General features: G+C 41.2%; 1 protein-coding gene across 1 annotated transcript in view; it reads right to left on the reverse strand.

Annotated features, from left to right (window-relative positions):
* Positions 1-3,455: 3,455 nt before the first annotated feature.
* The window catches only part of LOC135198436 (GTP-binding protein Rit2-like), a 97,572-nt gene continuing 82,208 nt past the window's right edge, over positions 3,456-18,819 (reverse strand). Inside the window, 4 exon segments of the mRNA XM_064225983.1 lie at positions 3,456-5,103; positions 5,105-5,134; positions 5,137-5,220; positions 10,693-10,890. Coding sequence (XP_064082053.1) covers positions 4,981-5,103; positions 5,105-5,134; positions 5,137-5,220; positions 10,693-10,890 — 435 coding nt within the window. The 3' untranslated portion in view covers positions 3,456-4,980.

Here is an 18,819-nt window from a genome sequence, read left to right on the forward strand (position 1 = left end):
AAAGTTATAGTGGAGGATATGCTATACAGACATCACTGATACACATCAAAACTTTTGCTGTTGGGTGGCTAAGGGCATCTTTAATGTTAGTAATTTTCGTAAGTAAAAAAGTTAATGAAGCACATATGCCAATGCACAGTACTTCTGAAATTTAGGATGAAGTTTGAAAACACTCAGTGCTTTAGTGGCATGGAAATCCATAAGTCGGTTTAAAAGTTGTTTACAAAAAACACTGTCATGGCCTCTGGAATGCATAGTGTATACTGTATACCGTACATGCCATCAATTTCGAGTGAACCTACTGATCATTCATATACTTAATCCTCATTCCTCGGTACACATAATGGAAAGGTTCTTTTACAATTTCAAGTATTCGCGGATTCTAGATAATCAGGAGAGGTCTGGTACGCATCCCCAACGAATAAGGGGAGTCCACTGTAATTATCTTTATTTTTCAATATTATTAAAAATGAATTACATAATGAACATAACAATATTAAGCATTAATGCAGTCTGAAGATTGAGAAAATTGCAGTACTGCAACATCAAAATATATATCAAACCTTAGTCCTGACTGTCCATTTCTGACGTTCTAGGCGAAGTACTTACTGCATCAATACAGCATATGTAATTTCAATGGAATACAGTACACCAAATACAAAATCCATTATTCCTGGTTAAACATTCATCTAGAGCAGAGGTCTCCATATTTTTTAGTATGAGAGCCACATCATGCATTTTTCACATCTCTTCAGGCCACAGGGAAAAAAAATGCAGTCAGTTTAATGTATTAAAACATTTCAAAAGTAAAAAACAAATAATGGGATATTCAGAATATGAAACTGATAATTGCAAGGATAAAGGGAGATGGGAAATGACTGACTGCCACCACAGCCTGAGTAATAAGTCGCGATTGGTAAAGCTGGGATTTACATGGCTTTTGAGCAACAGCTGCATGTCAGATGAAATCATGTGGCAGGCCGGATGTGGTTCCTAGGCCATAATATGGAGACCTCTCATCTAAAACATTATGCAATGAACTACCAATGACACATCAGAATATACATTGGCACATTGACGTTGTGATCTGTTTTTCTACAAATTTCAGCAACAAAGATAACAATTTGATGGATACAGTAATTATTTATTAGTGTAAACCAAGAGATGTCAGTAGACCATGAGATGTGAATTCTTGTTTTGTAGTCACAGGCAAACTTATAAATAGATTCCAATCACACTACAGCTAACTGGCAACATATTCCAACTACCATATAAATGGCCCCTCAATGGGCTGGCTGTCTGATACTGAAGGATGAGTACGAATGGATTCAAAATTTGGTGTTTACACTAGGTTCTTGACTAAGAAATACCTAGGATTGACAAATGCCACGTCAATTTACAAAACAATTTACCACAAACTAATCACAATAGGAAGCAACACATAAATCAATGGATATACTAGTTTGCATTTCCCCAGCATTACTTTTGGCAAATATCTAATCTGTACTTAAAAATATAACTGAAGGAAAAAAAAAAAAAAAAAAAAACAAAAAAAAAAAAAAAAAAAAAAAAAAAAAAAAAAAAAAAAAAAGTTGAGTCACATGACTCTTAATTCATCTGTATCATGACAATATCTTGACTCATATACCTAGCTATATAAGTGAAGACATGTTTCAGCCCAAAAATCACAGGCATCTGCATAATCTTGACTTCCTTCCCTTCAAAACTCTTTTAAAAAGTCAGCACCACACATTCATCAATGCCATGAAAGAGATCGATCACTGGGTAGTTCTAGTGCAGACTGTGTATCTATAGTACTATTTACATTTTTATACAAAATTGTGGTAAAATTCATCGAAGAAGTTGATAAACAATCATATACAGAATTTAAAGTAAGCAAAAAAGTTGTCTCAAATAGAGAAAAAGCTCTAGAATGACTAGGACTGTGCTTGTAAGTGTTACCCAAACATTTTCTAAGGTGCAATATTACCTACTCTGAGATTGTATCTGGAATACTTGACTTTGGTTAGCTAAGTGTGGCACAATAACAGCTCGGAGTCTTCCCTCTTACTGTACAAACAAGATTTCATCTTCTCCACATGACAAAATGTCACTTTCTAACTCTCTGTCACTACTTATAACTACTCAAGCTGATGAGATCTGTACTTCATAAGCTGTAAAAAAAAAAATTAATACAAATTACCACAAATGCAATTTGAATTTTTCCACACTGACCTTATTGCCTAGGACAGTGTGAAAATATTCTGTAAGTTTCTGTTTCTACAAAACTGTTTTCACTTATAATAAAGGTGGTTGCACATAGTCAACAAAATCTTACTTGAGAAAGCACAGAAGTTCAAGAGCAGCAGTGTGAGAGGGAGGGAAATCTTTAAAAACTGCAAATAACTGTAAAGGAATGCATTACCCAAGTAATAGAAATTTTTCTTTCAGGTAAACAACCACATAACAGAGATGACATAGATTCAAATCTGTTCTGGTACCAAGAGCCTTCCATTTCTATTACGGCAAACCCGTGAACAGTTTTTCTGGCAGTGTTGTGGATGATGATATCTCCTGAGTTTAAGCGAGGTTGTATTGTTACTCAAGAGTGTTGTGCACCACTGCCTGAACTTTTTTTCATATTCTCTACTTCTTACAAATATTGTTGTTGATTGGTTGATTTGATCTACTTGTGCATCATGTCATGCTGTCTGTATATTAACTCTCTTCTCTTCATGATATAAACCAACTTTTTTTTTTTACATAAGGGCATTCCTATTTCTGAAAGGTTGCTTAGCAAATTATAATGGTATTTATGGGTTCATATAAATAAAAGTGTGCTTAAGCTCTATAACAATAAAAATAATATAATAATAATAATAATAATAATAATAATAATAATGAATAACAATAATAATAACAAATACTCTTACAGCTACACTGGTACCATAGTTTTAGTATGCAAAACATATAAAAGCAGATACTAGCGGTGCCATAATTGACAAAAAGTTTGTCTTTCATTTCCCTTCCAGCACCCAAATTCTCTAACCCCATTTTTAACGTCCCCCCACCCATTATTTTTTCCCACCCCGTTACATCCTTCATCATGCATTAAAATTTGTAACAATACAATTTTCAAAACCTAAACAAAGAAAGTCAAATTTCATTCACAATGCGACAGAATTGCATTTCTGATGAAACCCTGACATTTTGCATGGCATTACACGATTAACCTTGCACCATACAATCTTGTTTGATAATGTAAAAATGACTGAAATACTGCATACTGCATAATCTAATATAATGTTACCTTCTCTTTCAACATTAAACTGTACTGCATGATAAATTACATTAAAGTTCTACACTTTGCCGAGTGCAAACTCGCAAACATAACTTTTGTGACTACCTGCTTTGCAAATTTCAAGAACCAAATAAGGAATGATGTGAATGCCCCTACAAAATGGCTCAAAAAAGAGGAACAGTTTCTGGTAACAGTACACTCACGGGTAATTTTAAAGTAATAGTATTCAGATTATTGCATTCGTGAATGCCAACACCACCATAACTCCATCATATGACATTTCACATCACATTTGAATGCTACCACAATATCAATACTCTGAAATGATTTGCACACTATTTTCACTATAAATGCTGCATGATATTTTGAAGAATAATAATAATCATGCAAATAATAAAACTTCCAACATGATCAACTATCTTGGTTATACATTACAATTTTTCTAACCTTCAAAATAAATTATTTTTTTGGTAGTGTAGCGTTAAATATATACTTTATGCAAATAAAATATTAAAAAATTACCAAAATGATCAAAAGTCTACTGAACTGGCCAAGAAAGCAAAGACAATGCTTAAATAAAAATAACTACTATGTACTTACAAAAATGCGTGCATGCCTGCATACATACTTGAAAACAATTGAAAGCCATACAAATCAAAGGCTTCTTAACTTATCTTAGGAACAGTATCACAATTTTTGATAAACGGTAAAAGAAATCTGAACTATCGCACGCACACACAAGACCTGTTTATGGATAAAAGCACACCCTAAATATATCTTAGTAACAAGAGCGTTACATGACGAACAACTTCCCCTTTCTTTAATATTATTCCAAATTTAAAAATACATATGTCCAAGCATACTTACCTTTCAATATTAGAGGGTCAATCATTCATATAGAGACTATTTCCTTCTACACAGCCTGGAAGTAGGTGCAAAAAAACATGAACAAAAATTTACATTCAAGAAAGCATATCAAATAATGCCTACACGATCGATTCCAATAACGTTCGCTCAGAATGAAAGGTATCGAGTCATTTCTTTGTTTATAATCCCAAAATTCATGGCACTTACTACTTCACATCCTAGGGATCTTTTTAAAACTGAACTGAGCAGACAAATGCATGTTTTGATCTGTCCAACAGAAGACCAAAATTAAATCAAGTAAATCTCTACTTCTCATTTCATTGAAGGACGATCCACACATGCCCTAAATAAGGCTCCATAGCCTCCCTAAGTCATTTCTTTGAAATGGTATCAAAATAATTCACACTAAAATCCTATTATCACATTCACTCAGAAAGGGAAGCCTACGTACTCAAAATGCTTAACATAAATACAATGTTTAGAATATATTTGTCTTTGGCATTACACCACAAAATTCAACTAAACTATGCCACTGCACGTATCCTATGTCTGCAGTTAAAGGAATATCCAGCTATTTGACATCAAAGCCACCATAACTGAATATGTCCTATTTCTCTTCCCTATCTTCTGTCTTTTGTAATCTTGGTCATATCAAGTTTGCAGAATCTCTTCTTCACAAAATGATACCTAACTAGTTCTATGACTACTACTGCTACTACCTGGAAAAAAGGAAAATGAATGAAAAAACACCACATATTGAAGATCCATACATCAGATCCACATGCACACACAATGGATCCCTAGTTCCACTTCTACCTGTATCGTGGACGGCGAAAGATCCATAAAAATATGTTTTTAAACCTCCGCCAACGAGACAGTGGGCTTCTTCGCGCAACTTCCCCCCCGCTTGCTTGCCTTTTCTGTTTTTTTCGGATCCTCCCTCACAAGCATGTGAAAAGCGTCATTCGACAAAAGTGACGGAGAGCAGCAGAAGTTTCAAAGAAAGGACATCCCATAGATTGTGCTAATGACTGTCCCTCTTCTGTGGAAACCTGAAACAACATTACTTTATGTTTAGTCTATGAATAGCAGATTAACATAAATATATACATACTGCCCAAAACATCTACGTTCATGATTGATGAAAGGCGTCTAATATTGGAGTAAAGAAAAAAAATCAAATAATTCTTTTCAATATAAAACTAATTTACACCAGCCCACATTTTTTGGCCTTCACAAGTCCTAGACACATCATTCCTATATATAATCATCTCCTAAGTATCATTCCAAAGCCTTAGAATAAAAAGAAATGCCTTTGCTAGCCTTTTCTGACATCAATTTGTTTACAAGACACTTTCCAGTATTTGGGATATAAACAGATTAAAATACAAGTCTTCACTGCAGTGATAATAAACCTCAGAACAATATTTCAAAATATACTGTACATTAATGCCTTCTTTACCTGTAATAACAACATTCTTATAATATTTATATTTGAACAAAAAGGCATGTATTGCCATAATGCTTCGTCTCTACTCCACAGTAATGTATGCTGGACCAAGAATTTCAATGTGGCCCCCTAAGGTCACAGGCTTGGCAGGGACTCCATGTTGACGACTATGGTACTGCTAATAATCTGAACATAATTTGCAAGAGGTCAAGGAGAAAGCCCATCTATTAAAAACTAAGCAATCAGCCAAAAAGCAAGAGCTTTCAGTAAGGGACAGATGCTTATCTGTATAGGGATGTCTTCCTAAAATAAATGATTTGCAGTTCATATGAGAAAAGTTAGTATACGTTGACCCCTGGTAGTTAATTTTTTTTTTTTTTTTTTTGCAAGGGTCTAACTATATAATTCTGAGATCCTTTACATAGGAATTACTTTCAGTGAAACTGGAAATGGCTGTTAAACTTTCGAACATGGTGGTTCGGCAGTTAACCATCATCCGGTAGGCGGAAGTCCCACCTGCCAGGATGTAAACATTCCAATTTGCCTTTTGGCCCAGGTACCAGACTGAGGGGTGGCAGGAGGTGGGCATGAAACGTGTGTATATGTATTAGACAGCTCTGGACTTTGAGCTTCTGGTGCAGTTAAAAGATGATGGGAAAGAATTTTTTTATATGCATTTTAATGTAATTACTATAAAATTATTAATATTACCATTTTACTGAATATAATAACAGAATTTGCAAAATTGATCTTATACAGAATTCTCTCAATTCTTCTTATGACTTGCTTCTCTGGCACACTGGTATCTCTAAGCAGCTGTTTCGATGTTCACCATCTTCGGTCTGGGTGTTATCAGACAGCCGGTCAGAGACGGACTAAGAGTTGGCAGCGGTATTTCAGGTGTGTCTCGTAGGTTGGGAACAGGCCGTAGTCTTCAGGGGTCAATTCATATTTCCTGTTTCTTTCAGGTTTCTTAAGGATGTTAACATGTTTTGGCCACCTGGTTTGGGCATCCTCTGGACAGGATTGCTGTATGCAAGTTACTTCAGTGGGATTTGCACTATTTATTGCAATTAGAGGGCTTGAGGAGTCTGGTACCCTATTTTTCATTGGGCGCTGTTTGTAGCGTCACACATGATGTCATCAGGGGGACAGCTTCTGATTGGCTTTCCTCTCTGTGGACAGGGCCTCACTCTCATCGACAATGGTAGAGGTCTTCTCGAAGGGTGTGCTGTAAGGTCGTTCACAAGGGGAGATCCTGTGCTTTGATCACTCAGGATTTCGAGGGATGTCTTCAGGATGAGAGCTAATGCCTTTGGTGTAATGGTCGTGGTAGGGAATTGTCTGCTGCTCTCCTGATGGCAGTGGGGAGGAAGGTCTTCTGTGTGATATTCATACTGGGCTTTTCCTCCCAATGTGCAGCGCTTCTGAGATTCACAGGCATCGTATATCGGGTGCTTGATTGATAACTTTAGAGTTCCAGACAACGCCACAGCGGCGGATCCTTTTGTCAAGTGCAGTTCTTGCATGGTTGTATATTATACCTTCCTGAGCATGACAAAATCTTCTTAGAGAGGTGCATCGACGTCATCCCAATGTAAGTTCTGAGGCATCTTCAGATTGGGCATGTATATCTGTGGATGATGTTCTTCCTCTTCAAGGGATCCTGTGGCAGGGAGGGGTTATTCTTCATGATAAGGCTGTATGTCATTTTACTCCTGTAGAAGATGACTAAGTTGATCTGATTGCAGCTATCGGTCGGGAAGATATGGTTCTGGATTATTTTCGGAGAAGAATCATACGTTACCAGTTCTTTAAAAAAATTACCATGGTAAAATGGATTCTACCAATCAGCAGAGCAGTCATCAGCCAGAGGAGAAGTCTCAAATCTTTCCTAATGCTCCAACTGACCAGTCAAGAAAACTGAGTTCAGACATACCCCTACATATGAAAGTCCCTACGTATGAAAAATCCAGGTTACGAAAGTAAAGACGAAGATTTTTTTGCTTCTGTGTACGAAAATTATTCAGGTTGCAAAAGGGTGTACTGTAAAGTCCAAGATTCGCCCGGGCCGCCAAGAACAATTTTAATTTTTTTTAAACTCGCGCACCATCAACTCAGTAGACTTGCCACCATCCTCCTGGTCTCCCATTGGTTTCCTGATGCTAGTTACAGCCAATAAGATCCTGCTCCTATTGGTCAGCATCTATCCCATCATGCATCTACGTAAGGGAGTTCCTCGACAATTTCATTTCGGCAGCGTTATCGTACACACGTGAAATTTGTTAGTTCACGTAGATTTCGTTTGTTAACGTAAATTCGTGTTAGTGATCTTGCTTTCGTTGTACTGTAAGTTACTTTATCGTGTTGTGTGTGAACTTAATTACTTATGGTATTAGCCATGGGTCCCAAGAATGTTACTGAAGTTCACAGAAAGAAGAGGATGCTTTCTATGGAGACGAAGATGGAGAAGATCATGAAGTGTTAATGTTTTCTGCCATTTGTTAATGTGTTTCGTAAAGTTTAGTGTTAATGTTTTCTGCCATTTTTTAATGTGTTTCGTAAAGTTAAGTGTTCATATTTTCTGCCATTTGTCCTCCTCCTCTGTCGCCCCTTTCAGACATCGCCTCACTCGAAAGGAAGGTTCCACATTTACTACATATGTACATACAGTATTTTCTTGTACCCTGTAACACTAATACACTTTTATTTACAGGTACAGTAATGGTTAGGTTAGGTACTGAATGGTTCAAATTTAGCTTTAATATAAAATTTACTGTGGTGTTTTTTAGGGATTGGAACAAATTAGGCAATTTACATGTAAAACGTAGTTCTGGATACGAAAAAATCAGGTTACAAAGGCCGCTTCGGAACGGATGAAGTTCGTAACCTGAGGCACTACTATACTTTTAGAATTCTGAAGATGTTCTTTAAAAGGTGATCAATTTCCGAACCAGAAAACATCATCTTGGATGCAGTACGGCAAACCTGTGTGCTGAATCTATCAGCCCCAAGAAGTCCCCCTGGGAGGAGGCAGCCACTCCCAAGGAAGGAGCTTCACTGGTAGAAAGGTGAGAAGGGGGATACATAATGACTTGACTTGAATGTTCTTCTCTGAAAGTCAAAGGTCTATGTCTTCTAAGACTTTCCTGGCTGATGAGGAAAATACCATCTTACGTAGTCTCAAGGAGTCTCAACAGTCGTCCATCATAAACGTTGACTGAGGCACTGACAGGGCCACAAAAGAATTCTGGATACACTTCCAAGGGTGGTTTAGTCTACGATGCCCCCACTTCATCCGCAGATGGTCGAGTCATAGTTGTGTCCGATGTAGTCTTCGTTGGAAGAGGTTTCTTCAGCAATCTTGAGGTGTCACTTAGTATGTTCCAAAAAAGAAAGGGTCCACTTCCTCATCCATCACTGAAGGTACCTGAAAGGAAATGGATGGGCGTCTCTGGTACTTGGGGTGCCCTGGTATAGGGGGCATGGGCGCTTCCAGGTGCAAAGCACTTCTGGGAGGGCTTGGACACTTCTGGACGCTCCCGTGACAGGCGAGAATTTGGCACCAATGGGTGCTCAGGTGCTTCTGAGACCCAAATAGTGACAGTCCAGGGCTTCCTGATCCAACAATAAGTCTCTCCAGACCAAGTCTCTCAGTTCTATCCCAAAAACTGTAAGAGGCTTGTGGGCAGACCCCACCAACCTCCCTCAGGTCTCCAGTATACCTCCTTCCTGGTTTACGGGAGTCTGACAGTGACCATTGTCAAGGAGAGTTGATAGGATGGGTAACCACCTCATCCACAATCACTTCACTTTCACTTTTATTAAATTCATCCATTAAGAATTTCACTGATTCACCTAGTTGGGTCACAGTACTCACCATCAGCCCGAATTTTTTATCTATCCTATTCTCCAGGCTGGCAAAGATTCAGGTGAAGGAGGACTCGGGATACATGAAATATTTGAAACAGGAGAAGTAACAACAGGCATTTTGGTACTCAATCTCTTAGGAGTCAAGCTACTAGTTAATTTACTCTCAGTTCTAGCAGCTGCCTCCCTCTTCCTATTCATTTCTAGTTTATTGGAATGTGAGGTGATGTCAAATTCTTCCAAGCTTTTTCATCCCAGCTTTCACACTCTTGACAGGTGTTGCTAATTGTGTAATCCTGTCCTCTGCAAGAGGCACATATAGAATGCACATCATACAAAGCCTTGGTTAACCTGGTATTGTAGCCTTTACTGCAATACCTGAGACTAGTTTAACTCGAATCAGATATAATTAAGTAACTAAGTAATTTATCAAACAATTGACAAAACCAATAATTACAATTCTTGATTTAAGTTTAAGCAAATCATAACAAATGTTGCCTAACCTAACAGGAACTGCCGAACTAATAACTACCAATTGCCGAACTAATAACTACCGAACTAATAACTACCAATTGCCGAACTAATAACTACCGAGAGAAACACTGGTCAAAATATTGAAGTAATCAAAAATTAACCAATTTCATCCCCCCCCCAAAAAAAATCAATAAAGAATCAATAAAAAAACAACCAAAAGCCCAAATACTTCACCAAATGTGAAGCATCAATGTTGAAACCCAAAGGAAACAAGGTATTCTCCTACAACGGTGTTGGTTCTAGGACAGCAGAAACAAACTGAGCTATCTTTATGTACAATTTATTCCTCTTCTTCCCAGAGTGGGTGGAGCCTATTCACCTACCGGACAGTTGAAGAAGTAATACCGTGAATTTTGAAACTCAAGCTGCTGTCAAAGTAGAAACTACAGCTATGTAATTACTGGGTATGTTACACAAATAAAAAAATGTATTTACTCACAAAAATATGAAAATGAAGTAATTGGTGAATATTTCTCTATGAAAAATTAAGTAATGTGTGAATTTTCTGGGAATGTAGATATACATTCCACAAAAAAAATCCACAAATTGGTGAAGCCTGAATCCAGAACCACAAATAGTTGGGGGTCAACTGTAATCCATTCACCAAAAACTCATAATTTCCAGAGTACCAATGAAGTATACTCTGATAGCATTTTAAAGAATATCTTACCTTCCTGTGCATGGGATCATCCAAATCCACCTTATTACCAACTAAAACAATGGGAATTGAGTCTGCTGCACGGACTTTGGCAATTAGCTTTCTATAACCAGCTACTTCTTCAAAGCTTCTCCTGTCCGTTAAGGAATAGCATATCAGGAAACCCTCTCCACAGCGCATATACTGATCTCGCATAGCAGTAAATTCAATCTGCATAGAATATAAAAGAGCCGGTAAGGAATGTGGCATGTGCTTCTTCATGTAAGTCACTGTAAAATTTCACAACCATGCAGTTAAAAACAATTAAACAATATTGTTTTAAAGTTGGATATCTACTATGTAATACTACAATATAAAAACTGAACCTTAATTCTAAAAATACTACACTAAAAATAGTAAATTTTTTCATGTTGTTAGATCAACATATGAGTACAGAATAACAGCAATTATGAAAATGGAATTTTTATTATAAAATTAATATTAATAATACTTACCTGTATAATTTATTTACTAGCCTAAATCCCCAAAAACCGCACCAAAATTTACCACATTGGCAACCCTGTTACCTCCTATTCTGTCCGCCAGTTGGCAACATTGCCGTTGACAGTTACAAAACCTTCCTTGAAAATCAGTTGTGATAGCAGATCGTGGGGTAGGATGGGAGGGACTAGATAAATTATACAGGTAAGTATTATTAATATTAATCTTATAATAAAAATTCCATATTAATAAACATTACCTTTAATATAATCTATCTAGCCCGATTAACCACATTGAAAAGGAGGAAGGAATCTGGGTACAATTTCCCTTTCGGGCAGAATAGGACATAAAACAATCAAAGAAATATATATCATAGGCAGTTAAAAACTAAACCCAAGGTCTAAAATACTAAGAACTCAAAGTCTACTACCATAATGCCACTGAACTGCGGTAGTACGTAAACGACAAAAAAGTAAGTGCATAGTCAGACCGTCTGTACTAAAGTCAGGTGACCGACCAAGTGACCAGTCAGACGAATCGAGGACAGCAAGGCTGCACCCAGATGACTTTATCAAGCACTACAACGGCACCTGCTCTCGCTCAAACAAAATGCCTGGCGCCAAGAGAGACGAGCGGGTATTAAGCGGCAACCCAACGTCGCCAGCAGCGATATCGGCTCGTGAGCACTCCTGACTCGAGCTTTCTGGTGCCAAGAAGAAAGGAGCGCAGAGGAAAAAGGACGACTGAGTGCCTGACGTCCAACCTGTCTCATGCTAAACGATCATTGGAGGGATCAACGCAACCGACTTCGTCAACTAGAAACTCAGGGCTACTAAATGTCGCCTGATCTCGCACGAGTGCCTGACTCCGAGAAAACAGGCGAGACAAAAAGTAGATGGTGAACGAGTCACCAGATGACAGCAATCGATCCATCGACTAATTCCTTGTCCAAAAGGACAATGGAAGCAGCGTGAGTCGTCAGGACAAGCAAACCAGTGCCTAGTCCTAGGTCGGCATCGATTTGGAGAAGTGTAGTCGCCTGTGCCAACAACCCAGTGGCTGGTCCATGTCAGACTGACAATGGAACAGCATGAGTTGTCAAGCAGCCAGTCCTTGTCATCAACAAACACCTAAATGCCAACTGCCTAATTCCCATTTATAACTAAACCAAAAACTGCCATAAGTTATAATGCTAAAAACAAAAACAAAAAACAAAAAACATATACAACAACAAAAATTAATTAATAATAATATATAGGTAGCAACCAAACGTAAAACAGGAAGACTACCTAATTCTCCTGTCTGACAACCTGACCTGCCATCACCAACAGGCCCAAAGAACGAAGGTCGCCTACAACTAGAGAAATATCCCTCAAGTAAAAAGGAATTAGAATGCAAAGTCGCCACCTCAAGCACCTTGGCGACTGAGACGTTCTTCATAAAGGCTACTGATGCAGCAACTGCTCTAATACTGTGTACTCTCGCCGTCTGGCCTTCACAGGCAGCCGAACCACCAGTTTTAACAATAAGATCTCTGAGAAAAAAGGATACACAATTCTTTGATATAGGTCTCTTGACATTTCAGGGTTGAAACAAACAGATGACGGGACGACCCTGAATGTCCTTTGTGCGGTGTAAATAGCATGAGAGCGCCCTAACAGGACAAAGAACTAATTCCTCATTTAAATTACCGACAAAGTCGACCAGCGAAAGACCTGGGAATGGGATTATCAGACGATTCAGTCTTTGCGACAAATTCGGAAGTTATGACAAAATCATGTCTTGTCCAGATCTGGCAACCAGAACAGAGTGTGCTTGCAGTTCACCCACCCTCTTGGCTGTAGCCAGTGAGACAAGGAAGAGTGTCTTAGAAGAGAGGTCCCTAAAATTGGACGTATTCAGAGGCTCAAACGGAGGGAACCTTAAGGCTTGAAGGACTTTATTAAAGTCCCATGTCAGAGGAGAACACTGCGGACTGGGTCAAGATAGGGAAAAGGATCGAATTAAATCTCTAATGACATAAGATGAAGAGATTTCAGGGAGCCTCACCTTAAAAACATAGGAAAGCATCGACCTATAACCCTTAATGCACGAAGGTGACAGGGCCCAGTCATGATGTAAATGAACTAAAAACTCTGCTACTTTTGGTAAGGAAGGTCTAGAAATTGAATGTCCTTGAGACTTACACCAACGTCTGTAAACCGACCATTTACCCTGATAATTCACTCTGGTTGATTGCTGTCTGCCAAGAGCCAACTGTCGCACCACTCTGGAGGAGAACCCTTTGTGCTTGGAGAATCTCCTGACAGTCTCCAGGCATGAAGATGAAGCATGTGGAGCCTCTGATGGAACCAATGAAAATGGGGTTGTTTGAGAAGATCTGGTCTCTCTGTCAGACAATGGGGGCTCCACCAGTGCTTCCAGTAGGTCGGGAAACCACTCCTTCTGTGGCCAGAAGGAGATTCAGATGCTTGGTTGGCCTCACTTTGTTGAGGACTGACCTCACCAGAGTGAAGAAGGAAATGCATAGGCTTGGAAGGCCCTCCCAGTCCTGCAAAAGAGCATCTGTCCCGGCACTCTGAGGAGTCTGGTAAGGGGCGAAGAAGATCTGGCACCAAAAATTCAGTGGGGTGGCAAACAGATCGACTGTGACAGGCCACTTTTTCCTGAGGCTGTCGAAGACTTCCTGGCAGTGTCCATTCCGACCCTTGAACTTCGTTCGGTCTCGACAAGGTATCTGCTAAGACGTTGTGATGGCCCAGCGTAAACTGAAGGACCAACGTATGTAATCCCTGTCTTCTGCCCAACACAGGATTGATCGGGCTTCTTGAGTGAGAAGGTCCGACTGAGTGCCACCTTGGTTGTCGACAAAGATCATGACAACCGACTCCAACATTGATCCTGAAATGAAAGAGGGCCTAGGTACACTGCCCTTAGTTTTCCTCCAATTTATTGACATGATCCTCTCTTCCTCTGACCAAAGGCCCAAGCCCGAAGCAGCTTGGAGCCCAGGTACGCACCCCAACCTTGATCTGAGGCGTCTGACCAAAACATTAGGTCAGGCAGAACTGAAACAAGAGACGTCCCTGACTTGAGGCAGTGAACTTGCATCCTTCCGACATTGTGAGAGGAGGTGACTATCATGTCCTCGGACACGAAATCCCACGACTGCGAAGTGTCGACTGAAGAAGGGACCTCATTCTGAGACGACCTCCGTGGGAACCAGTTGGATGAGGGATGACAATGGCCCAGGAGAGTCCTACAAAGAGAAACTGGCTGCATTACGGAGGACAAAAATTCTTCGACCAAGACTTAATCTGATAATTCAAAACATCCCCAGATAAGTCATGATCTGGCAAGGGATTAGATTGGACTTGTCGAAGTTGACACTAATGCCCAACTCGACACAAAGAGACAGAACTATCTCCCTCAACCGGAGACATTTCTCTAGAGATTCGGCCTGGACTAGCCAATCGTCCAGATACCGAAGCATCCTTACATTTAACTGATGCACAAATAGCCGAAACAAGGGTCTGAACTGGAAAACTCTCCCGAGTCCGTGAAAAACAAAGGTAAGGTCTGCTCTTTGGATAGATGGGGATTTGCAGATAAGCATCCTGCGATCGATGGAAATCATCCAGTCCCCCCATCCTGACGGATGAAAGAACAGTCTGAACCGTCTCCATCCGGAACTTGGACTTTAGAATGAACTTGTTCAAGACCGAAAGATCTATGATGGGGCGTAAGGCACCTGAAGGCCTTTAGAACTAGACCGAAAGATCTATAATGGGGCGCCAGGCACCAGAGGCCTTTAGAACTACAAACACCCGGAGTCCTTGATATACATTAAAAGACCTCCGAGGACCCACATATTGAAGGATTGAGCTTCTTGTAAGGAGCTCATAACAGACTCCATGGCAATAAAGTCTTCGATTGAGACCGAGACCAAAGCCTTGGAAAGCAAAGGTTGACCCGAAAGTCGGAGAAATCAGGATTTTAGCTTGGGGGGTCGAGAGAATGAAGTATCATCCGCCACCTGATAACTCCTCTCCGGTGTCGAAGAAGAGAAGAGAGCTTCCTCTTCCCTTCCCCGATCACCTTTGAAAGCTTAGTGGCGACGTCCGCCCTCACTCTCGCGAACCTCTGAGTAAAGGGAAAACATAAAATTCCCACGACCAGGAAGGACCGTCAAGAAAAATCCCTTCTGTAATACAACGAGGCGGAGGCTGCTTCTGCTTTTTTAGGCCTCACCTGAGGAGAAAACTCAAAATTAAATTTTAAAAAAGTTTCTTGAACTCGACATCATGACCACCGTTCAAGGAAACATCAATATCACACGAATCCACATCATCATCAGCGTCAGATCCTAACTGAGAAACCTCCCCTGAAGTAAGATCCTGACGCTAGCTATCTAGGTCTAACACTAATACCCCTCCCCCCTTCTCCTAAATAAGCGCCCTTTGGCACTGTTACAGGACTAACAGGGGACACATTGGGTAAAGAATTATCAGGCACCTCCCGGACCGGATCCCCCCTAGGCCTTTGCCACGACGGGGTTCACAAGCCAGGTATCTGCTGCACCATTTACCCATGGTGCTGTCGACAGGTATCTGACGAGGAGCTGAAAATGAATCTAAAAGAGTGTTAGACATTCTAGTAAAAGCTTCTTCAAATTTTCTGACAGCTTGTTAAAATTGGCCGAGATGTCTCTATCTAAACTAAGCTGAAATTGTTTTAATTCCTGTTTCCAACTAGTTCCATCACCAAAAACTTTGAATCAACATCAGAAACGACTTCACTATTTACCGGTTGTACAGGTGCAAAGCATCAATTAATTCGGAATCGGAATCACACGATACCGAAACCGAAGAGCCAGAACCATGAGCGCACAAGTCCAAGGAAATCATTGATACAGGTCTAGCTACCGATTTCTTTTTCTATTTACTCAATATTTTGCGCTGCAAGATTCTTTGATGTTTCATATAAGTCGTCATGTCTTCGTCAGACCAAGGGTTACATAAGTCGCAACGAGAAGTCAGGTCACAACCTGTCCACTACAAGAGCTATAAATGTCATGGGGTTCATACTCCCTGCTACTCATCTTTGTCCCACAAGCCGGCAATTCCTGATGTTGCTGGCTGAAGGAAGCATCAAATTATCTTGGGCATCCATTGGACTGATGGATAGTTCACGTAATTTCGGGTCGCACAAAAGTTTGTAATATAAAATAAATACCACATGGAAATAAAAGTTAATTCACTATTTCGTGGATGTAATACGTGATGGTAATCAACACAGTCACATTACAATTATGAAAGCTTTAAAGGCACAAAAAGGTTTAGGAAATTTATAAAGAGCGGCTGTGGATGTAAACAGCACACGGGCGCTCGTTAACAACTGATTTTCAAGGGAAGGTTTTGTAACGTCAACGGCAGTGTTTGCCAACTGGCGGACAGAATAGGAGGTAACAGGGTTGCCAATGTGGTAATTTTGTGTGGGTTTTGGGGATTTAGGGCTAGATAAATTATATTAAGGTAATGTTTATTAATACTAAGGCTAATATGACAATTTGTCCAAAATTGCATTTTTCCTAACTACCCACAAACCTGAGGTCCTTTTACAATAGGAAGGTACTAGCGGCAGCTGGATAGTCGTAAGCTTTCGAACAAGGGGTTCGGTAGTTAACTGCTTGTCCGACAGGCGCGCAGCGGCGCGACTGGGAGGTAAACAAATCACTTTTGCTTTGGCCCAAGCAAAAACTGCAGAGTGAGGGGTGGCATGAGGTGGGGCTATGTGTAAAAGGACCTCAGGTTTGTATAGTTAGGAAAAATGCAATTTTGGACAAATTGTCATTTGTTCCGACACGGCATACAAACCTTCGGTCCTTTTACAATAGGAAGACTCACTTCTTGGTGGGTGGAATCTGAGTCTTTGTGTAACAGACTGGTGTTCGCCCAACCTTGGAAGCCTCCCTGGTCGTAAGAGCGAGGGAGGGATCCAAGCCTCTGTCCGATTGATCGGGGTGGTGCACCGCAGGATCAAATGCACGCAGGATCAATGGTCAGACCTCTGGACCGAGTACTAAGAGAGAGGCAAGCGTATCTCTCGTACCAGCAATGTAAGAACTTGTTCCTGTACAGGAGCAAATATAAAGTCATGGGTTTTGACTCTTGTAGGCATCCACTTCCCCCCCTTGTAGACGGAAGTGGTGGATATTCTGCTCCTATCCCTAGTGAAAGGGATAGGATGGGGCTCTGTCATATAGCTCACCTGCATCTCGTCCTCATCCAGCGTAGTGACGACCATGGCCCTCTGCCCACAGGTAGAGGGGAAGGAAAAGATGGGAAGAGAGCCAGTCACTCACTCACTCACATCCATCCACACAGTCACACCAGACTCGATGCTGTTCAGCCTGCGAGGGTCTGGGTTAGCTACACAACTTGTTGAGCAGCCACCACGGTCCCAAGGCAAAAGGTATCCAAGGACCGTGGGCAATATCCCGAAGTAGAAGGACGTAAAGGTAGTCTGGTTAGACCAGACCCCTGCCTTCAGACCTGCGCCACGGAGAAGTTCTTACGAAACGCCAACGAGGGGCCAATACTTCTGACTTCATGAGCTCTCGGACGGGACGTACGGATGTCGTCACTACCATCAGCCTCATACGCCCTCCTGATGACCTCACGCAGCCAGAATGAAAGAGTGTTCTTGGATACTTCTTTCTTGGTGACCCCGTGCTAACGAAGAGGCGTCGACACTCAGGCCTGAGGTGTCGAGTTCTCTTCAGATAGCGCCGTAGCGCCCTCCACAGGACAAAGCAGCATCTCATCCGCATCATTATCGGTGAAGTCCAATAGGGAGGGAATCGTGAATGACTCGAACCTGTCGTCAGGGACCGACGGTTTCTGAGTCTTCGCAACGAAGTTCGGACGAAATCGAGCGTCACGGATCCCCATCCCCTGGAGTGTCGTACATCATAGGAAAGACCATGAAGTTCCCCTACTCTCTTCGCCGATGCCAGGGCCAGCAAGAAGAGGGTCTTGAGGGTCAGATCCCTGTCTGACGACTCTCGGAGTGGCTCGAACGGTGTTCGAGTCAGACTCCTAAGGACGAGAGTCACGTCCCACGCAGGGGGCCTGAGTTTCCCTGGGTGGGCAAGACCTTTCGAAGCTCCCTCATAAGCAAGGAGATCTCGAACGAGTTCGAGATGTCCACCCCCTCAGTTTCAGGACGAGCGCCAAGGCGGCTCTGTATCCTTTGACTGTGGGGACTGAGAGGAGCTTCTCTCGGCGAAGAAAAACGAGGAAATCCGCTACCTGCTGAAGAGTGGCTCTGAGAGGAGAATAGAACCCCGTCTACGACACCAACCACAGAAGACGGCCACTTCCCCTGGTACACAGCTGCAGAGGACTGACGGACGTTTCCAGCCATCTCTGTTGCTGCGCTACGAGAAAGCCTCTCGTTCGCAAGAGATGGTGGATAACAGCCAGCCGTGAAGACGTAGGGACTGGACTGCTCGGTGGTACCAGGCTCGACGTGTGGCTGGGCGAGAAGGTTGTGCCAAGGGGGAATCTCTCTCGGTTCTCCTGCGAGAAGAGCCAGCAGGTCCGGATACCAAATGGCCTGTGGCCATTTGGGAGCCACCAGGATCATCCTGAGATT

The sequence above is a fragment of the Macrobrachium nipponense genome, chromosome 22 (assembly GCF_015104395.2).
Source record: "Macrobrachium nipponense isolate FS-2020 chromosome 22, ASM1510439v2, whole genome shotgun sequence".
Classification (NCBI taxonomy): Eukaryota; Metazoa; Arthropoda; class Malacostraca; order Decapoda; family Palaemonidae; genus Macrobrachium; species Macrobrachium nipponense.